The sequence below is a fragment of the Oncorhynchus mykiss genome, chromosome 5, assembly GCF_013265735.2.
Source record: "Oncorhynchus mykiss isolate Arlee chromosome 5, USDA_OmykA_1.1, whole genome shotgun sequence".
NCBI lineage: Eukaryota > Metazoa > Chordata > Actinopteri > Salmoniformes > Salmonidae > Oncorhynchus > Oncorhynchus mykiss.
The window spans coordinates 7782460-7806510 of record NC_048569.1 but is presented as its reverse complement, the minus strand read 5'-3'; the positions used below and the strand labels follow the sequence as shown (position 1 = coordinate 7806510).

Sequence of the window (24051 nt, the reverse complement as noted above, 5' to 3'; positions counted from 1 at the left end):
ACTAATACTGTGGGTACAAAGGATGACTAATACTGTGGGTACAAAGGAGGACTAATACTGTGGGTACAAAGGACTAATACTGTGGGTACAAAGGAGGACTAATACTGTGGGTACAAAGGAGGACTAATACTGTGGGTATACAGGAGGACTAATACTGTGGGTATAAAGAGGACTAGTACTGTGGGTATAAAGGAGGACTAACACTGTGGGTACAAAGGAGGACTAATACAGTGGGTATAAAGGAGGACTAATACTGTGGGTACAAAGGAGGGCTAATACTGTGGGTACAAAGGAGGACTAATACAGTGGGTATAAAGGAGGACTAATACTGTGGGTATAAAGGAGGACTAATACTGTGGGTACAAAGGAGGACTAATACTGTGGGTACAAAGGAGGACTAATACTGTGGGTACAAAGGAGGACTAATACTGTGGGTATACAGGAGGACTAATACAGTGGGTATAAAGAGGACTAATACTGTGGGTATGAAGGAGGACTAATACAGTGGGTATAAAGGAGGACTAATACAGTGGGTATAAAGGAGGACTAATACTGTGGGTACAAAGGAGGGCTAATACTGTGGGTACAAAGGAGGACTAATACTGTGGGTATAAAGGAGGACTAATACTGTGGGTACAAAGGAGGACTAATACTGTGGGTATAAAGGAGGACTAATACAGTGGGTATAAAGAGGACTAATACTGTGGGTATAAAGGAGGACTAATACAGTGGGTATAAAGGAGGACTAATAATGTGGGTACAAAGGAGGGCTAATAATGTGGGTACAAAGGAGGGCTAATACTGTGGGTACAAAGGAGGACTAATACTGTGGGTATAAAGGAGGACTAATACTGTGGGTACAAAGGAGGACTAATACTGTGGGTATAAAGGAGGACTAATACAGTGGGTATAAAGAGGACTAATACTGTGGGTATAAAGGAGGACTAATACAGTGGGTATAAAGGGGGACTAATACAGTGGGTATAAAGGAGGACTAATACAGTTGGTACAAAGGAGGACTAACACTGTGGGTATAAAGGAGGACTAATACTGTGGGTACAAAGGAGGACTAATACTGTGGGTACAAAGGAGGACTAATACTGTGGGTACAAAGGAGGACTAATACTGTGGGTATAAAGGAGGACGAATACTGTGGGTATAAAGGAGGACTAATACTGTGGGTATAAAGGAGGACTAATACTGTGGGTATAAAGGATGACTAATACTGTGGGTACAAAGGAGGACTAATACTGTTGGTATAAAGGAGGACTAATACTGTGGGTATAAAGGAGGACTAATACAGTGGGTTTAAGGAGGACTAATACTGTGGGTACAAAGGAGGACTAATACAGTGGGTATAAAGGAGGACTAATACTGTGGGTACAAAGGAGGGCTAATACTGTGGGTACAAAGGAGGACTAATACTGTGGGTATAAAGGAGGACTAATACTGTGGGTACAAAGGAGGACTAATACTGTGGGTACAAAGGAGGACTAATACTGTGGGTATAAAGGAGGACTAATACAGTGGGTATAAAGGAGGACTAATACTGTGGGTATAAAGGAGGACTAATACAGTGGGTATAAAGGAGGACTAATACTGTGGGTACAAAGGAGGGTTAATAATGTGAGTACAAAGGAGGGCTAATACTGTGGGTACAAAGGAGGACTAATACTGTGGGTATAAAGGAGGACTAATACTGTGGGTACAAAGGAGGACTAATACTGTGGGTATAAAGGAGGACTAATACAGTGGGTATAAAGGAGGACTAATACTGTGGGTAGAAAGGAGGACTAACACTGTGGGTACAAAGGAGGACTAATACTGTGGGTACAAAGGAGGAATAATACTGTGGGTACAAAGGAGGACTAATACTGTGGGTATAAAGGAGGACTAATACTGTGGGTACAAAGGAGGACTAATACTGTGGGTATAAAGGAGGACTAATACTGTGGGTATAAAGAGGACTAATACTGTGGGTATAAAGGAGGACTAATACAGTGGGTATAAAGGGGGACTAATACAGTGGGTATAAAGGAGGACTAATACAGTTGGTACAAAGGAGGACTAATACTGTGGGTATAAAGGAGGACTAATACTGTGGGTACAAAGGAGGACTAATACTGTGGGTACAAAGGAGGACTAATACTGTGGGTACAAAGGAGGACTAATACTGTGGGTATAAAGGAGGACTAATACTGTGGGTATAAAGAGGACTAATACTGTGGGTATAAAGGAGGACTAATACAGTGGGTATAAAGGAGGACTAATACTGTGGGTATAAAGGAGGACTAATACTGTGGGTATAAAGGAGGACTAATACTGTGGGTACAAAGGAGGACTAATACTGTTGGTATAAAGGAGGACTAATACTGTGGGTATAAAGGAGGACTAATACTGTGGGTATAAAGGAGGAATAATACAGTGGGTTTAAGGAGGACTAATACTGTGGGTACAAAGGAGGGCTAATACTGTGGGTACAAAGGAGGACTAATACTGTGGGTACAAAGGAGGACTAACACTGTTGGTATAAAGGAGGACTAATACTGTGGGTATAAAGGAGGACTAATACTGTGGGTATAAAGGAGGAATAATACAGTGGGTTTAAGGAGGACTAATACTGTGGGTACAAAGGAGGGCTAATACTGTGGGTATAAAGGAGGACTAATACTGTGGGTATAAAGGAGGACTAATACAGTGGGTATAAAGGAGGACTAATACTGTGGGTATAAAGGAGGACTAATAATGTGGGTATAAAGAGGACTAATATGGCAGGTACAAAGAGGACTAATACTGTGGGTATAAAGGAGGACTAATACAGTGGGTATAAAGGAGGACTTATACTGTGGGTATAAAGAGGACTAATACTGTGGGTATAAAGGAGGACTAATACAGTGGGTATAAAGGAGGACTAATACTGTGGGTATAAAGGAGGACTAATAATGTGGGTATAAAGAGGACTAATATGGCAGGTACAAAGAGGACTAATACTGTGGGTATAAAGGAGGACTAATACTGTTGGTATAAAGGACTAATACGGTGGGGTATAAAGATGACTAATACTGTGGGTATAAAGGAGGACTAATACAGTGGGTATAAAGGAGGACTAATACAGTGGGTATAAAGGAGGACTAATACTGTGGGTACAAAGGAGGACGAATACTGTGGGTATAAAGGAGGACTAATACTGTCGGTATAAAAAAGGACTAATACTGTGGGTACAAAGGAGGGCTAATACTGTGGGTACAAAGGAGGACTAATACAGTGGGTATAAAGGAGGACTAATACTGTGGGTATAAAGGAGGACTAATACAGTGGGTATAAAGAAGACTAATACAGTGGGTATAAAGGAGGACTAATACAGTGGGTATAAAGGAGGACTAATACAGTGGGTATAAAGGAGAACTAATACTGTGGGTATAAAGGAGGACTAATAATGTGGGTATAAAGAGGACTAATATGGCAGGTACAAAGAGGACTAATACTGTGGGTATAAAGGAGGACTAATACTGTGGGTATAAAGGAGTAATACGGTGGGGTATAAAGATGACTAATACTGTGGGTATAAAGGAGGACTAATACTGTGGGTATAAAGATGACTAATACTGTGGGTATAAAGAGGACTAATACAGTGGGTATAAAGAGGACTAATACTGTGGGTACAAAGGACGAATACTGTGGGTATAAAGGAGGACTAATACTGTGGGTATAAAGAGGACTAATACTGTGGGTATAAAGGAGGACTAATACTGTGGGTATAAAGAGGACTAATACTGTGGGTATAAAGGAGGACTAATACTGTGGGTATAAAGAGGACTAATACTGTGGGTATAAAGGAGGACTAATACAGTGGGTATAAAGGAGGACTAATACAGTGGGTATAAAGGAGGACTAATATTGTGGGTATAAAGGAGGACTAATACTGTGGGTATAAAGGAGGACTAATACTGTGGGTATAAAGGAGGACTAATACTGTGGGTATAAAGGAGGACTAATACTGTGGGTATAAAGGAGGACTAATACTGTGGGTATAAAGGAGGACTAATACTGTGGGTGTAAAGGAGGACTAATACAGTGGGTATAAAGGAGGACTAATACTGTGGGTACAAAGGATGACTAATACTGTGGGTACAAAGGAGGGCTAATAATGTGGGTACAAAGGAGGACTAATACTGTGGGTGTAAAGGAGGACTAATACTGTGGGTACAAAGGAGGACTAATACTGTGGGTACAAAGGAGGACTAATACTGTGGGTGTAAAGGAGGACTAATACAGTGGGTATAAAGGAGGACTAATACTGTGGGTGTAAAGGAGGACTAATACTGTGGGTATAAAAGAGGACTAATACAGTGGGTATAAAGAGGACTAATACGGCAGGTACAAAGAGGACTAATACTGTGGGTATAAAGGAGGACTAATACTGTGGGTATAAAGGAGGACTAAAACTGTGGGTATAAAGGAGGACTAATACTGTGGGGTATAAAGATGACTGACTAATACGGCAGGTACAAAGAGGACTAATACTGTGGGTATAAAGGAGGACTAATACAGTGGGTATAAAGGACTAATACGGTGGGGTATAAAGATGACTAATACTGTGGGTATAAAGGAGGACTAATACAGTGGGTATAAAGAGGACTAATACAGCGGGTATAAAGGAGGACTAATACAGTGGGTATAAAGGAGGACTAATACAGTGGGTATAAAGGAGGACTAATACAGTGGGTATAAAGGAGGACTAATACTGTGGGTACAAAGGAGGACGAATACTGTGGGTATAAAGGAGGACTAATACAGTGGGTATAAAGGAGGACTAATACTGTGGGTACAAAGGAGGACGAATACTGTGGGTATAAAGGAGGACTAATACTGTCGGTATAAAAAAGGACTAATACTGTGGGTACAAAGGAGGGCTAATACTGTGGGTACAAAGGAGGACTAATACAGTGGGTATAAAGGAGGACTAATACTGTGGGTATAAAGGAGGACTAATACAGTGGGTATAAAGAAGACTAATACAGTGGGTATAAAGGAGGACTAATACAGTGGGTATAAAGGAGAACTAATACTGTGGGTATAAAGGAGGACTAATAATGTGGGTATAAAGAGGACTAATATGGCAGGTACAAATAGGACTAATACTGTGGGTATAAAGGAGGACTAATACTGTGGGTATAAAGGAGTAATACGGTGGGGTATAAAGATGACTAATACTGTGGGTATAAAGGAGGACTAATACTGTGGGTATAAAGATGACTAATACTGTGGGTATAAAGAGGACTAATACAGTGGGTATAAAGAGGACCAATACTGTGGGTACAAAGGAGGACGAATACTGTGGGTATAAAGGAGGACTAATACTGTGGGTATAAAGAGGACTAATACTGTGGGTATAAAGGATGACTAATACTGTGGGTATAAAGAGGACTAATACTGTGGGTATAAAGGAGGACTAATACTGTGGGTATAAACAGGACTAATACTGTGGGTATAAAGGAGGACTAATACAGTGGGTATAAAGGAGGACTAATACAGTGGGTATAAAGGAGGACTAATATTGTGGGTATAAAGGAGGACTAATACTGTGGGTATAAAGGAGGACTAATACTGTGGGTATAAAGGAGGACTAATACTGTGGGTATAAAGGAGGACTAATACTGTGGGTATAAAGGAGGACTAATACTGTGGGTGTAAAGGAGGACTAATACAGTGGGTATAAAGGAGGACTAATACTGTGGGTACAAAGGATGACTAATACTGTGGGTACAAAGGAGGGCTAATAATGTGGGTACAAAGGAGGACTAATACTGTGGGTGTAAAGGAGGACTAATACTGTGGGTACAAAGGAGGACTAATACTGTGGGTGTAAAGGAGGACTAATACAGTGGGTATAAAGGAGGACTAATACTGTGGGTGTAAAGGAGGACTAATACTGTGGGTATAAAAGAGGACTAATACTGTGGGTATAAAGAGGACTAATACGGCAGGTACAAAGAGGACTAATACTGTGGGTATAAAGGAGGACTAATACTGTGGGTATAAAGGAGGACTAAAACTGTGGGTATAAAGGAGGACTAATACTGTGGGGTATAAAGATGACTGACTAATACGGCAGGTACAAAGAGGACTAATACTGTGGGTATAAAGGAGGACTAATACAGTGGGTATAAAGGAGGACTAATACTGTGGGTATAAAGGAGGACTAATACTGTGGGTATAAAGGAGGACGAATACTGTGGGTATAAAGGAGGACTAATACTGTGGGTATAAAGGAGGACTAATACTGTGGGTATAAAGAGGACTAATACTGTGGGTATAAAGGAAGACTAATACTGTGGGTATAAAGAGGACTAATACTGTGGGTATAAAGGAAGACTAATACTGTGGGTATAAAGGAGGACTAATACTGTGGGTATAAAGGAGGACTAATACTGTGGGTATAAAGGAGGACTAATACTGTGGGTATAAAGAGGACTAATACTGTGGGTATAAAGGAAGACTAATACTGTGGGTATAAAGGAGGACTAATACTGTGGGTATAAAGGAAGACTAATACTGTGGGTATAAAGGAGGACTAATACTGTGGGATATAAAAGAGCTCACGTCTGGGAGGGGGAGGTTTGAAAAAAGAGCTCACGTCTGGGACGGGGGAGGTTTGAAAAAAAGAGCTCAGGTCTGGGAAGGGGAGGTTTGAAAAAAGAGCTAAATTCTGGGAGAGGGAGGGTTAACCAATATTATCTCTTATCTATATTATTGGACTTCAGCTATTTGGGCGTATTCATAATTATTTAACCCTTTACCCTGCTAGGAATTGGCCTCTATTGAATTGGCCTCCGTTGAATTGAGTTTGAGTTTATTTTATTTTTACAGGGACAGTGCACATTAATCAACGTTTTAGTAAAAGTGCCAGCCGGCTAATTTTCAACCACAGTCCCTGGGTAGGTCATTAAAAACAATAACAATACAGACAATCAATGAGCAGTGAGCACATTGGCCTCGATTAAAATGTTTCTTACAGAAGAAATATGAAATACATAGGCATGGTAGGGAACAGTTTGGCGATCATGGGAAAATTATTAGACCAAAGTTTACGACAACAGTTCACCTGACACAAGACTGAATCTAAACATTTACTCTGTTAATTTTACGTGCATTTTACATTTACTGTACTTTTTGCCACATTTGTCAATAACGAAACCTGAAAATACTCTGGATACATTCAGTAAAATTAGTGGTAGGAACAACATAAGATAAAAAAAAATGACAAGAGTTTGAGTGAGAGGACTAACCTGAGTCTCCAAGTGGACACACACCTCTCCAAAGTGGGCACAGTTCCTAAGTCATTTCAATGCGTTTTTATGACTCAAAGAAGACTCTTTCACTATAAAGGTGCTTATTTGAGCTCTCCTAGCTCTGCCGTTGAGGAACTACAGCAAGCACACTTGTAGTTGTTTTGATCACAGCCCTGCGTCCTCGTCATCACACAATTACTGTTGTTGTTCACTCAATCCAAAAACGGCCCATTATAAAGCGCAATCGGGGTCAAGTGGGCCTCGTTTTAAACGTTTCTTCTATTGCCAACATGACCAGTTAAGCTCTAAAATACTATGTTACAGAGTTGGGCTTTCACAATTCAATTCAGAGAAACAGATTGTAATTTTGATTAGCATAGAAAGAGGTCATGAGAGCATTCAGGTGCCGTGTTCCACAGTGAATTTATCACAATACATCAAACAGACTCATTCTGTTCTGAACGACACAGGGTATAACACCATGTCATCTGGTAACTGTACAACTAACAGACTCATTCTGTTCAGAACGACCCAGGGTATAACACCATGTCATCTGGTTACTGTTCATCAAACAGACTCATTCTGTTCAGAACGACCCAGGGTATAACACCATGTCATCTGGTAACTGTTCATCAAACAGACTCATTCTGTTCAGAACGACCCAGGGTATAACACCATGTCATCTGGTTACTGTTCATCAAACAGACTCATTCTGTTCAGAACGACCCAGGGTATAACACCATGTCATCTGGTAACTGTACAACTAACAGACTCATTCTGTTCAGAACGACCCAGGGTATAACACCATGTCATCTGGTTACTGTTCATCAAACAGACTCATTCTGTTCAGAACGACCCAGGGTATAACACCATGTCATCTGGTAACTGTTCATCAAACAGACTCATTCTGTTCAGAACGACCCAGGGTATAACACCATGTCATCTGGTTACTGTTCATCAAACAGACTCATTCTGTTCAGAACGACCCAGGGTATAACACCATGTCATCTGGTAACTGTATAACTAACAGACTCATTCTGTTCAGAACGACCCAGGGTATAACACCATGTCATCTGGTAACTGTATAACAAACAGACTCATTCTGTTCTGAACGACCCAGGGTATAACACCATGTCATCTGGTAACTGTTCATCAAACAGACTCATTCTGTTCAGAACGACCCAGGGTATAACACCATGTCATCTGGTAACTGTACAACTAACAGACTCATTCTGTTCAGAACGACCCAGGGTATAACACCATGTCATCTGGTAACTGTACAACAAACAGACTCATTCTGTTATGAACGACCCAGGGTATAACACCATGTCATCTGGTTACTGTTCATCAAACAGACTCATTCTGTTCAGAACGACCCAGGGTATAACACCATGTCATCTGGTTACTGTTCATCAAACAGACTAATTCTGTTCTGAACGACCCAGGGTATAACACCATGTCATCTGGTAACTGTACAACAAACAGACTCATTCTGTTCTGAACGACGCAGGGTATGAAGCCATGTCATCTGGTAACTGTACAACTAACAGACTCATTCTGTTCAGAACGACCCAGGGTATAACACCATGTCATCTGGTAACTGTACAACAAACAGACTCATTCTGTTATGAACGACCCAGGGTATAACACCATGTCATCTGGTTACTGTTCATCAAACAGACTCATTCTGTTCAGAACGACCCAGGGTATAACACCATGTCATCTGGTTACTGTTCATCAAACAGACTCATTCTGTTCAGAACGACCCAGGGTATAACACCATGTCATCTGGTAACTGTACATCAAACAGACTCATTCTGTTCAGAACGACCCAGGGTATAACACCATGTCATCTGGTAACTGTACAACAAACAGACTCATTCTGTTCTGAACGACCCAGGGTATCACACCATGTCATCTGGTAACTGTACAACTAACAGACTCATTCTGTTCAGAACGACCCAGGGTATAACACCATGTCATCTGGTAACTGTACAACTAACAGACTCATTCTGTTCAGAACGACCCAGGGTATAACACCATGTCATCTGGTTACTGTTCATCAAACAGACTAATTCTGTTCTGAACGACCCAGGGTATAACACCATGTCATCTGGTTACTGTTCATCAAACAGACTAATTATGTTCTGAACGACCCAGGGTATAACACCATGTCATCTGGTTACTGTTCATCAAACAGACTAATTCTGTTCAGAACGACCCAGGGTATAACACCATGTCATCTGGTAACTGTTCATCAAACAGACTCATTCTGTTCAGAACGACCCAGGGTATAACACCATGTCATCTGGTAACTGTACAACTAACAGACTCATTCTGTTCAGAACGACCCAGGGTATAACACCATGTCATCTGGTAACTGTACAACAAACAGACTCATTCTGTTATGAACGACCCAGGGTATAACACCATGTCATCTGGTTACTGTTCATCAAACAGACTCATTCTGTTCAGAACGACCCAGGGTATAACACCATGTCATCTGGTTACTGTTCATCAAACAGACTCATTCTGTTCAGAACGACCCAGGGTATAACACCATGTCATCTGGTAACTGTACATCAAACAGACTCATTCTGTTCAGAACGACCCAGGGTATAACACCATGTCATCTGGTAACTGTACAACAAACAGACTCATTCTATTCTGAACGACCCAGGGTATCACACCATGTCATCTGGTAACTGTACAACTAACAGACTCATTCTGTTCAGAACGACCCAGGGTATAACACCATGTCATCTGGTAACTGTACAACTAACAGACTCATTCTGTTCAGAACGACCCAGGGTATAACACCATGTCATCTGGTTACTGTTCATCAAACAGACTAATTCTGTTCTGAACGACCCAGGGTATAACACCATGTCATCTGGTTACTGTTCATCAAACAGACTAATTATGTTCTGAACGACCCAGGGTATAACACCATGTCATCTGGTTACTGTTCATCAAACAGACTAATTCTGTTCAGAACGACCCAGGGTATAACACCATGTCATCTGGTTACTGTTCATCAAACAGACTAATTCTGTTCTGAACGACCCAGGGTATCACACCATGTCATCTGGTTACTGTTCATCAAACAGACTAATTCTGTTCTGAACGACCCAGGGTATAACACCATGTCATCTGGTAACTGTACAACAAACAGACTCATTCTGTTCTGAACGACGCAGGGTATGAAGCCATGTCATCTGGTAACTGTTCACCAAACAGACTCATTCTGTTCTGAACGACCCAGGGTATAACACCATGTCATCTGGTAACTGTACAACAAACAGACTATTTCTGTTCAGAACGACCCAGGGTATCACACCATGTAATCTGGTAACTGTACATAAAACAGACTCATTCTGTTCAGAACGACCCAGGGTATGAAGCCATGTCATCTGGTTACTGTTCATCAAACAGACTCATTCTGTTCAGAACGACCCAGGGTATAACACCATGTCATCTGGTAACTGTTCATCAAACAGACTCATTCTGTTCAGAACGACCCAGGGTATAACACCATGTCATCTGGTAACTGTTCATCAAACAGACTCATTCTGTTCAGAACGACCCAGGGTATAACACCATGTCATCTGGTAACTGTTCATCAAACAGACTCATTCTGTTCAGAACGACCCAGGGTATAACACCATGTCATCTGGTAACTGTTCATCAAACAGACTCATTCTGTTCAGAACGACCCAGGGTATAACACCATGTCATCTGGTTACTGTTCATCAAACAGACTCATTCTGTTCAGAACGACCCAGGGTATAACACCATGTCATCTGGTAACTGTACAACTAACAGACTCATTCTGTTCAGAACGACCCAGGGTATAACACCATGTCATCTGGTAACTGTATAACTAACAGACTCATTATGTTCAGAACGACCCAGGGTATAACACCATGTCATCTGGTAACTGTATAACTAACAGACTCATTCTGTTCAGAACGACCCAGGGTATAACACCATGTTATCTGGTAACTGTACAACTAACAGACTCATTCTGTTCAGAACGACCCAGGGTATAACACCATGTCATCTGGTTACTGTTCATCAAACAGACTCATTCTGTTCAGAACGACCCAGGGTATAACACCATGTCATCTGGTAACTGTACAACTAACAGACTCATTCTGTTCAGAACGACCCAGGGTATAACACCATGTCATCTGGTAACTGTATAACTAACAGACTCATTATGTTCAGAACGACCCAGGGTATAACACCATGTCATCTGGTAACTGTACAACTAACAGACTCATTCTGTTCAGAACGACCCAGGGTATAACACCATGTCATCTGGTAACTGTACAACAAACAGACTCATTCTGTTATGAACGACCCAGGGTATAACACCATGTCATCTGGTTACTGTTCATCAAACAGACTCATTCTGTTCAGAACGACCCAGGGTATAACACCATGTCATCTGGTTACTGTTCATCAAACAGACTCATTCTGTTCAGAACGACCCAGGGTATAACACCATGTCATCTGGTAACTGTACATCAAACAGACTAATTCTGTTCTGAACGACCCAGGGTATAACACCATGTCATCTGGTAACTGTACAACAAACAGACTCATTCTGTTCTGAACGACGCAGGGTATGAAGCCATGTCATCTGGTAACTGTACAACTAACAGACTCATTCTGTTCAGAACGACCCAGGGTATAACACCATGTCATCTGGTAACTGTACAACAAACAGACTCATTCTGTTATGAACGACCCAGGGTATAACACCATGTCATCTGGTTACTGTTCATCAAACAGACTCATTCTGTTCAGAACGACCCAGGGTATAACACCATGTCATCTGGTTACTGTTCATCAAACAGACTCATTCTGTTCAGAACGACCCAGGGTATAACACCATGTCATCTGGTAACTGTACATCAAACAGACTCATTCTGTTCAGAACGACCCAGGGTATAACACCATGTCATCTGGTAACTGTACAACAAACAGACTCATTCTGTTCTGAACGACCCAGGGTATCACACCATGTCATCTGGTAACTGTACAACTAACAGACTCATTCTGTTCAGAACGACCCAGGGTATAACACCATGTCATCTGGTAACTGTACAACTAACAGACTCATTCTGTTCAGAACGACCCAGGGTATAACACCATGTCATCTGGTTACTGTTCATCAAACAGACTAATTCTGTTCTGAACGACCCAGGGTATAACACCATGTCATCTGGTTACTGTTCATCAAACAGACTAATTATGTTCTGAACGACCCAGGGTATAACACCATGTCATCTGGTTACTGTTCATCAAACAGACTAATTCTGTTCAGAACGACCCAGGGTATAACACCATGTCATCTGGTAACTGTTCATCAAACAGACTCATTCTGTTCAGAACGACCCAGGGTATAACACCATGTCATCTGGTAACTGTACAACAAACAGACTCATTCTGTTATGAACGACCCAGGGTATAACACCATGTCATCTGGTTACTGTTCATCAAACAGACTCATTCTGTTCAGAACGACCCAGGGTATAACACCATGTCATCTGGTTACTGTTCATCAAACAGACTCATTCTGTTCAGAACGACCCAGGGTATAACACCATGTCATCTGGTAACTGTACATCAAACAGACTCATTCTGTTCAGAACGACCCAGGGTATAACACCATGTCATCTGGTAACTGTACAACAAACAGACTCATTCTATTCTGAACGACCCAGGGTATCACACCATGTCATCTGGTAACTGTACAACTAACAGACTCATTCTGTTCAGAACGACCCAGGGTATAACACCATGTCATCTGGTAACTGTACAACTAACAGACTCATTCTGTTCAGAACGACCCAGGGTATAACACCATGTCATCTGGTTACTGTTCATCAAACAGACTAATTCTGTTCTGAACGACCCAGGGTATAACACCATGTCATCTGGTTACTGTTCATCAAACAGACTAATTATGTTCTGAACGACCCAGGGTATAACACCATGTCATCTGGTTACTGTTCATCAAACAGACTAATTCTGTTCAGAACGACCCAGGGTATAACACCATGTCATCTGGTTACTGTTCATCAAACAGACTAATTCTGTTCTGAACGACCCAGGGTATCACACCATGTCATCTGGTTACTGTTCATCAAACAGACTAATTCTGTTCTGAACGACCCAGGGTATAACACCATGTCATCTGGTAACTGTACAACAAACAGACTCATTCTGTTCTGAACGACGCAGGGTATGAAGCCATGTCATCTGGTAACTGTTCACCAAACAGACTCATTCTGTTCTGAACGACCCAGGGTATAACACCATGTCATCTGGTAACTGTACAACAAACAGACTAATTCTGTTCAGAACGACCCAGGGTATCACACCATGTAATCTGGTAACTGTACATAAAACAGACTCATTCTGTTCAGAACGACCCAGGGTATGAAGCCATGTCATCTGGTTACTGTTCATCAAACAGACTCATTCTGTTCAGAACGACCCAGGGTATAACACCATGTCATCTGGTAACTGTTCATCAAACAGACTCATTCTGTTCAGAACGACCCAGGGTATAACACCATGTCATCTGGTAACTGTTCATCAAACAGACTCATTCTGTTCAGAACGACCCAGGGTATAACACCATGTCATCTGGTAACTGTTCATCAAACAGACTCATTCTGTTCAGAACGACCCAGGGTATAACACCATGTCATCTGGTAACTGTTCATCAAACAGACTCATTCTGTTCAGAACGACCCAGGGTATAACACCATGTCATCTGGTTACTGTTCATCAAACAGACTCATTCTGTTCAGAACGACCCAGGGTATAACACCATGTCATCTGGTAACTGTACAACTAACAGACTCATTCTGTTCAGAACGACCCAGGGTATAACACCATGTCATCTGGTAACTGTATAACTAACAGACTCATTATGTTCAGAACGACCCAGGGTATAACACCATGTCATCTGGTAACTGTATAACTAACAGACTCATTCTGTTCAGAACGACCCAGGGTATAACACCATGTTATCTGGTAACTGTACAACTAACAGACTCATTCTGTTCAGAACGACCCAGGGTATAACACCATGTCATCTGGTTACTGTTCATCAAACAGACTCATTCTGTTCAGAACGACCCAGGGTATAACACCATGTCATCTGGTAACTGTACAACTAACAGACTCATTCTGTTCAGAACGACCCAGGGTATAACACCATGTCATCTGGTAACTGTATAACTAACAGACTCATTATGTTCAGAACGACCCAGGGTATAACACCATGTCATCTGGTAACTGTATAACTAACAGACTCATTCTGTTCAGAACGACCCAGGGTATAACACCATGTCATCTGGTAACTGTATAACAAACAGACTCATTCTGTTCAGAACGACCCAGGGTATAACACCATGTCATCTGGTAACTGTATAACTAACAGACTCATTATGTTCAGAACGACCCAGGGTATAACACCATGTCATCTGGTAACTGTATAACTAACAGACTCATTCTGTTCAGAACGACCCAGGGTATAACACCATGTTATCTGGTAACTGTACATCAAACAGACTCATTCTGTTCAGAACGACCCAGGGTATAACACCATGTAATCTGGTAACTGTACAACTAACAGACTCATTCTGTTCAGAACGACCCAGGGTATAACACCATGTCATCTGGTTACTGTTCATCAAACAGACTCATTCTGTTCAGAACGACCCAGGGTATAACACCATGTCATCTGGTAACTGTACAACTAACAGACTCATTCTGTTCAGAACGACCCAGGGTATAACACCATGTCATCTGGTAACTGTATAACTAACAGACTCATTATGTTCAGAACGACCCAGGGTATAACACCATGTCATCTGGTAACTGTATAACTAACAGACTCATTCTGTTCAGAACGACCCAGGGTATAACACCATGTTATCTGGTAACTGTACATCAAACAGACTCATTCTGTTCAGAACGACCCAGGGTATAACACCATGTCATCTGGTAACTGTACAACTAACAGACTCATTCTGTTCAGAACGACCCAGGGTATAACACCATGTCATCTGGTAACTGTTCATCAAACAGACTCATTCTGTTCAGAACGACCCAGGGTATGAAGCCATGTTATCTGGTAACTGTATAAGTAACAGACTCATTCTGTTCAGAACGACCCAGGGTATAACACCATGTCATCTGGTAACTGTATAGCTAACAGACTCATTCTGTTCAGAACGACCCAGGGTATAACACCATGTCATCTGGTAACTGTTCATCAAACAGACTCATTCTGTTCAGAACGACCCAGGGTATAACACCATGTCATCTGGTAACTGTATAACTAACAGACTCATTCTGATCAGAACGACCCAGGGTATAACACCATGTCATCTGGTAACTGTATAACTAACAGACTCATTCTGTTCAGAACGACCCAGGGTATAACACCATGTCATCTGGTAACTGTATAACAAACATAGTGATCATAAACGTTGAACTATATATTCCATTAGTTTTATGATGTGGAAATGTGAAGTGCACATTTGGACTCACAGGTGTTTGGTTTGTTTGTATGACATCAAAGCGGTATTTATTATAATCCTCAACGTCTCATCTTTCAAAATACATATAGAGTCGCCTAATTTACAGCATTTCCCTCCCTCAGACAACAAAACATTTGCCAAAGTTGCCTAATTATCAGGTGAGTTCGGGGCAACTGCTTGGTCACACCGTGCTCAGGTTCAGAACTTCTTTCAGTCAAAACCCCATACAGAGCTGTGAAGAGCAGAGCCTGAACTCTGGCGTCATTTATAGCAGGCCACTGTACAGCCACTGCGTTCCAATTTTGGCGATTCATCAGTGACCAAATCTGCCATTTTCCAACCTGTATACGAATTACGAGTCTAAAGGATAGATGTTTTCAGACGGGTATATGGAATTGGTGTGATATCCAGACATCAAACCTCTAATGGGGTCTTAGGACTTGACATTTCTAAAGGGTGGAGTTTTTTTTTTATGAAAGGGGGTTGAAGGTTTTAACATTTGTACCACCACAACACTTATGGACAGAGGTGGCCGACACAAGGAAGTTGTGTCGCAAAAACAGAATTTCACTCTCCATATTTCAGGTCCAAATTCTAACACAAACAAATTGGTTCATAATCAACAACAACAACAACTCTAAATAAACTAAAATCAATGTAGAAATGGTACAGCAAGACGCTCTTCTACTTTTTAGAAGCAGGGCGCTGAAATGAAAGATTCAGTCATCGGCAAAGCACATCCACTTCAACTCACTTAGCAAAGCATGTCCCGAGAACAGTGGTTCATTCAATTTTCATGGAGTTAAATGGAACTCTGCTTTTAGTAGCCAGAGGCTATGCATACTATTACATTCCTAAAGAAGGCTTTTAGCACAAATTGCATTTATAATAGGATATAAGTTCAAGACACAAACTTCTTCTTCTTTTAACTTCTACTAATAGCTGTGTAGCACTGCATTTTGGGATACAATTTTTTTTTTCTTTTTTTTTTTCTCCAATTCGGTCCGATCTGAGAAGACAAAGACAACAAGATGGTTGTCTTGGTGCAAGGACATTGTACACGATATCCCCAAGAAAAATGAAGAAAAAACAAAAACAAACACTACAGCAAAAAGGGGTAGGACCAAGCCACTGGCAAGGTTAGTGTTGTGGAGAGGTTAGCTCCGTTTGAGGGAGCTAGTTAGGGGATTGCTAATGTCTTCATCACTCTAGGCCCTGGTAGACAGTAGGCTGAGGTCTCAAGCAATAGAAAAGAGAATAGGCAGACATGCCATGGCCTTGTCCAGTCTAAGGGGATCGTCGCCATCATCGCCACCATCATCATCATCATCAAACATTGTCTTCAGTGGTTGTGACAGCAAACCACGGAGGATGGAGGAGGTCATTAGAACGGGGGGGTGGGGGGGCACGCTGGTGATCAGGTGGGGGCAGATAAAAAAAGGGACAGCCAGTTGTAGTACAAGCCGGAGGGGGGGGGGTCAACGAGAGAATAGACCTCCTGCCTTCCACACCTCTCTCCACTCAGTAGGTGGAACTGCCCTCTCCACTCAGTAGGTGGAACTGCCCTCTCCACTCAGTAGGTGGAACTGCCCTCTCCACTCAGTAGGTGGAACTGCCCTCTCCACTCAGTAGGTGGAACTGCCCTCTCCACTCAGTAGGTGGAACTGCCCTCTCCACTCAGTATGTGGAACTGCCCTCTCCACTCAGTAGGTGGAACTGCCCTCTCCACTCAGTAGGTGGAACTGCCCTCTCCAATCAGTAGGTGGGCTGCTCTCTCCACTCAGTATGTGGGCTGCTCTCTCCACTCAGTATGTGGGCTGCCCTCTCCACTCAGTAGGTGGAACTGCCCTCTCCACTCAGTAGGTGGAACTGCCCTCTCCAATCAGTAGGTGGGCTGCTCTCTCCACTCAGTATGTGGGCTGCTCTCTCCACTCAGTATGTGGGCTGCCCTCTCCACTCAGTAGGTGGAACTGCCCTCTCCACTCAGTAGGTGGAACTGCCCTCTCCAATCAGTAGGTGGGCTGCTCTCTCCACTCAGTAGGTGGAACTGCCCTCTCCACTCAGTATGTGGGCTGCTCTTTCCACTCAGTATGTGGGCTGCCTCTCCACTCAGTAGGTGGAACTGCCCTCTCCACTCAGTAGGTGGAACTGCCCTCTCCACTCAGTATGTGGGCTGCTCTCTCCACTCAGTATGTGGGCTGCTCTCTCCACTCAGTATGTGGGCTGCTCTCTCCACTCAGTATGTGGGCTGCCCTCTCCACTCAGTAGGTGGAACTGCTCTCTCCACTCAGTAGGTGGAACTGCCCTCTCCACTCAGTAGGTGGAACTGCCCTCTCCACTCAGTATGTGGGCTGCTCTCTCCACTCAGTATGTGGGCTGCTCTCTCCACTCAGTAGGTGGAACTGCTCTCTCCACTCAGTATGTGGGCTGCTCTCTCCACTCAGTATGTGGGCTGCTCTCTCCACTCAGTATGTGGGCTGCTCTCTCCACTCAGTAGGTGGAATTGCCCTCTCCACTCAGTAGGTGGAACTGCCCTCTCCACTCAGTATGTGGGCTGCTCTCTCCACTCAGTATGTGGGCTGCTCTCTCCACTCAGTAGGTGGAACTGCCCTCTCCACTCAGTAGGTGGAACTGCCCTCTCCACTCAGTATGTGGGCTGCTCTCTCCACTCAGTATGTGGAACTGCCCTCTCCACTCAGTAGGTGGAACTGCCCTCTCCACTCAGTATGTGGGCTGCTCTCTCCACTCAGTATGTGGGCTGCTCTCTCCACTCAGTAGGTGGAACTGCTCTCTCCACTCAGTATGTGGGCTGCTCTCTCCACTCAGTATGTGGGCTGCTCTCTCCACTCAGTAGGTGGAACTGCCCTCTCCACTCAGTAGGTGAAACTGCCCTCTCCACACAGTATGTGGAACTGCCCTCTCCACTCAGTAGGTGGGGCTGCTCTCTCCACTCAGTATGTGGGCTGCTCTCTCCACTCAGTATGTGGGCTGCTCTCTCCACTCAGTAGGTGGGGCTGCTCTCTCCACTCAGTAGGTGAAACTGCCCTCTCCACTCAGTATGTGGGCTGCTCTCTCCACTCAGTAGGTGGGGCTGCTCTCTCCACTCAGTATGTGGGCTGCTCTCTCCACTCAGTATGTGGGCTGCTCTCTCCACTCAGTAGGTGGGGCTGCTCTCTCCACTCAGTATGTGGGCTGCTCTCTCCACTCAGTATGTGGGCTGCTCTCTCCACTCAGTATGTGGGTTGCTCTCTCCACTCAGTATGTGGGCTGCTCTCTCCACTCAGTATGTGGGCTGCTCTCTCCACTCAGCATGTGGGCTGCTCTCTCCACTCAGTATGTGGAACTGCCCTCTCCACTCAGTAGGTGGAACTGCCCTCTCCACTCAGTATGTGGGCTGCTCTCTCCACTCAGTATGTGGGCTGCTCTCTCCACTCAGTAGGTGAAACTGCCCTCTCCACTCAGTATGTGGGCTGCTCTCTCCACTCAGTAGGTGGGGCTGCTCTCTCCACTCAGTATGTGGGCTGCTCTCTCCACTCAGTATGTGGGCTGCTCTCTCCACTCAGTAGGTGGGGCTGCTCTCTCCACTCAGTATGTGGGCTGCTCTCTCCACTCAGTATGTGGGCTGCTCTCTCCACTCAGTATGTGGGTTGCTCTCTCCACTCAGTATGTGGGCTGCTCTCTCCACTCAGTATGTGGGCTGCTCTCTCCACTCAGTATGTGGGCTGCTCTCTCCACTCAGCATGTGGGCTGCTCTCTCCACTCAGTATGTGGAACTGCCCTCTCCACTCAGTAGGTGGAACTGCCCTCTCCACTCAGTATGTGGGCTGCTCTCTCCACTCAGTATGTGGGCTGCTCTCTCCACTCAGTATGTGGAACTGCCCTCTCCACTCAGTATGTGGAACTGCCCTCTCCACTCAGTAGGCACCGTCTTCTCTACTGTGCTCTGTGCCTCCGTTGCTTCCCGACATGATCCCTTTCAGGCCTTTATCACTGGTTGGGAGGCGGGGGTGGGGGGGTTGAGAGAGAGCGCCAGCCCCACCCCGTGCCGCCCCAGCTTAATCTGTGTCCTGGCGTTGGGAGAGGCGATCGGTTCCGTCTGACTTTTGTATTAAAACCTCAGTTGCTATCAGATCCCCAGGTGATCTGGGCATGACAAATTAAACACTGTGTGGCAGCGCTATCAGAGATCGTACCCTGATGGTTTTTCTGGAGGGGTGGGGGTTGTGGAAATGCTTTGTGTGAAGACAGCAACACAATAAGGGGAGGGCAGACGCAAATTCAAGTACACACACTTGGCGCACACTCAAATATATGAAGCACACTACTTACGAACACATGCTACTTTCATTGTTTGGGTGCTTCACAATGGGGTTAATAGGATTTCCATAAGCATGTAATAAAGCATCTACGCCACCCATACCAGAGCCTTTCTGAGAGCCTTTCCTCTTCTTCAGTGCCTTCTGCAGGATCTCCTTCATGGTCACCTTCAGGCTGTCCACTGGGATGAGAGAAAAACCATGGACAGCATTTCTGTAGGAAAAAAAACAGGAGAGAGAGGGACAGAGACGGAGGGGGAGAGAGAGAGAGAGAGAGACAGAGGGGGGAGAGAGAGAGAGAGACAGGGGGAGAGAGAGAGAGAGAGAGAGAGGGGAAGAGAGAGGGAGGAGGGGGGAGAGAGAGGAGGGGGGAGAGAGAGAGATGGAGGGGGGAGAGAGAGAGATGGAGGGGGAGAGAGAGGGAGGGGGGAGAGAGAGAGAGACGGAGGGGTGGGACAGAGAGAGAGAGACAGAGACCGAGGGGGAGAGAGAGAGAGAGACAGAGACGGAGAGAGAGAGACAGAGACGGAGAGAGAGAGACAGAGGGAGGAGAGAGAGAGAGAGAGAGAGGGGAGGGGGGAGAGAGACGGAGGGGGAGAGAGAGAGGGGGGGAGGGGAGAGAGAGAGAGATGGAGGGGGAGAGAGAGAGGGGGGAGGGGAGAGAGAGAGAGATGGAGGGGGAGAGAGAGAGGGGGGTGGGGAGAGAGAGAGGGGGGTGGGGAGAGAGAGAGGGGGGGAGGGGAGAGAGAGAGAGATGGAGGGGGAGAGAGAGGGAGGGGGGAGAGAGAGAGAGAGACGGAGCGGTGGGACAGAGAGAGTGACAGAGGGGGAGGGGGAGAGAGGGGGAGAGAGACAAAGAGAGGGGGAGAGAGACAGAGAGAGGGGGAGAGAGACAGAGAGAGGGAGAGAGAGAGGGAGGGGGAGAGAGGGGGAGGGGGAGAGAGAGGGAGGGGGAGAGAGGGGAGAGAGGGGGAGGGGGAGAGAGAGGGAGGGAGGGGGAGAGAGAGGGAGGGAGGGGGAGAGAGAGAGAGGGGGAGAGAGAGAGGGGGGGGAGGGGGAGAGAGACGGAGGGGGAGAGAGAGGGAGGGAGGGGGAGAGAGAGAGGGGGGAGGGGGAGAGAGACGGAGGGGGAGAGAAAGTGAGATATTAGTTATATAAGTGAAGAAATAATACATCTGCAGACACAGTGACAACAAAGCGCCCGCCTCAGCAGAAGTAAAACAAATATCAGTAGGCTCTCTCCAGTTGACTCTGGGACACAAACACCTGATTCGTTATCCTAAAAGCGTCACGTCGCATTTATCGGATTGTTAGGGCCAATAGCACACTTATTTACTAGCACCGCTTGGAGCACTTCATTTTAGGCACTTTCAAAAGATAGGAGCGCTATTTATGATGCCATTAAAAGCAGGCGAGTGGGAAGCGGTCTCACAAAACAGTTTAGTCAAAAGAAAGCCCTTGTTCTATTGGATAAAGGCCTCCGCAGATTAGTTTTTTCCACTATCCATCAATCATGCAGATGCCGTGTCATAACCCAATAACACACGTGGGTTTTACGTCATAACAATCACAGTAGTAAATTCAGGAAGGTTAACCTGCTACTGTTCTGAGTGAATCGGAATGCGTCACCTTCCTAAACGTCAATGACGAAGTGGAAACGATGCAAAGGAAAGATTTAAAGGCGTATAAAGTCAGGATAAAACAAGTGCACAAAGTTAGACCAACAAAATGGAACACGGAAAACTAGACAACATTAAGGCTCCCGAGTGGAGCAGAGGTCTAAGAAACTGCATCTCAGTGGGCTCCCGAGTGGAGCAGAGGTCTAAGAAACTGCATCTCAGTGGGCTCCCGAGTGGAGCAGAGGTCTAAGACACTGCATCTCAGTGGGCTACCGAGTGGATCAGCGGTCTAAGGTCCTGCATCTCAGTGGGCCCCCGAGTGGAGCAGAGGTCTAAGGCACTGCATCTCAGTGGGCTACCGAGTGGAGCAGTGGTCTAAGACACTGCATCTCAGTGGGCTCCCGAGTGGAGCAGAGGTCTAAGACACTGCATCTCAGTGGGCTCCAGAGTGGAGCAGAGGTCTAAGGCACTGCATCTCAGTGGGCTCCAGAGTGGAGCAGAGGTCTAAGGCACTGCATCTCAGTGGGCTCCCGAGTGGAGCAGTGGTCTAAGGCACTGCATCTCAGTGGGCTCCCGAGTGGAGCAGTGGTCTAAGGCACTGCATCTCAGTGGGCTCCAGAGTGGAGCAGCGGTTTAAGGCACTGCATCTCAGTGGGCTCCAGAGTGGAGCAGCAGTCTAAGGCACTGCATCTCAGTGGGCTCCCGAGTGGAGCAGTGGTCTAAGGCACTGCATCTCAGTGGGCTCCAGAGTGGAGCAGCGGTTTAAGGCACTGCATCTCAGTGGGCTCCAGAGTGGAGCAGCGGTCTAAGGCACTGCATCTCAGTGGGCTCCAGAGTGGAGCAGCGGTTTAAGGCACTGCATCTCAGTGGGCTCCAGAGTGGAGCAGCGGTCTAAGGCACTGCATCTCAGTGGGCTCCAGAGTGGAGCAGCGGTCTAAGGCACTGCATCTCAGTGGGCTCCAGAGTGGAGCAGCGGTCTAAGGTCCTGCATCTCAGTGGGCTCCCGAGTGGAGCAGAGGTCTAAGACACTGCATATCAGTGCTAGAGGTGTCACTACAGACGCTGGTTCGATCCTGGTCTGTATCACAACTGGTTGTTATTGGGAATCTCATAGGGCGGAGCACAATTGGCCCAGCGTTGTCCGTGTTTGGACAGGGTAGGCCGTCATTGTAAATAAGAATGTGTTAAGTATTTTATATATTTTTTTACCCCTTTTTCTCCCCAATTTCGTGGTTTCCAATTGGTAGTTTACAGTCTTGTCCCATCGCTGCAACTCCTGTACGGACTCGGACGAAGGACGAGAGCCGTGAGTCCTCCGAAACACGACCCCGCCAAGCCGCTCTGCTTCTTGACACAATGCCTGCTTAAACCGGGAGCCAGCCGCACCAATGTGTCGGAGGAAACGCCGTACACCTGGCGACCATGCGCCCGGGCCGCCACAGAGTGAATGCGCCCGGGCCGCCACAGGAGTCGCTAGAGCGCGATGGGAGAAGGACATCCCGGCCGGCCAAACCCTCCCCTAAACTGGACAACGCTGGGCCAATTGTGCGCTGCCCCATGGGTCTCCAGGTCGCGGCCAGCTGTGAGAGATGTGTCCATCTGTCCTGGTTTCAGTCAGGTCTGGACAGAACAGTCCATCTGCCCAGGTTTCAGTCAGGTCTGGACAGAACAGTCCATTAGCCCAGGTTTCAGACAGAACAGTCCATCTGCCCAGGTTTCAATCAGGTCTGGACAGAACAGTCCATCCGCCCTGGTTTCAGTCAGGTCTGGACAGAACAGTCCATCCGCCCTGGTTTCAGTCAGGTCTGGACAGAACAGTCCATCTGCCCAGGTTTCAGTCAGGTCTGGACAGAACAGTCCATCTGCCCAGGTTTCAGTCAGGTCTGGACAGAACAGTCCATCCGCCAAGGTTGTGTGGTCAGAGGTCTTCTTGCTGACCACAGTCCAGCCTTCAGGTCAGTCTGGAAGTCTCCCCTTCTCACCTTGGCCCTCTTTCTTCCCCACTTGTCCATGTCATCTTATTTATTGTGATTTAAAAAATAAATAGGGTCCTTGACGTACCTCACCCTAGCAGGGATGGGGCCAGGCCCAGAGTGGCACGTACTGAACCCTCACAGCTCCATGTACTGAGACAAGAGATCCATTCCTATTCACACCATGCCAAACTTTCATTCCCTTCACACTCCATAGATAGGGCTCAGCATCCCTCACACTGCTTTACTCCTCAACCAGGGCAACGATTCAGAGCCAAGCT

At 45.4% G+C, this 24051-nt stretch overlaps 1 protein-coding gene across 2 annotated transcripts in view; it reads right to left on the bottom strand.

The window, feature by feature from the left end:
- mapkap1 (MAPK associated protein 1) overlaps positions 1-24051 on the bottom strand; it is a 126319-nt gene that overhangs the window by 62055 nt on the left and 40213 nt on the right. For both annotated transcript variants that reach the window (XM_036976695.1, XM_036976696.1), the window contains exon 6: positions 20283-20392. In XM_036976695.1, the coding sequence (XP_036832590.1) occupies positions 20283-20392 (110 nt within the window). The remainder of the gene's footprint in view (positions 1-20282; positions 20393-24051) is intronic.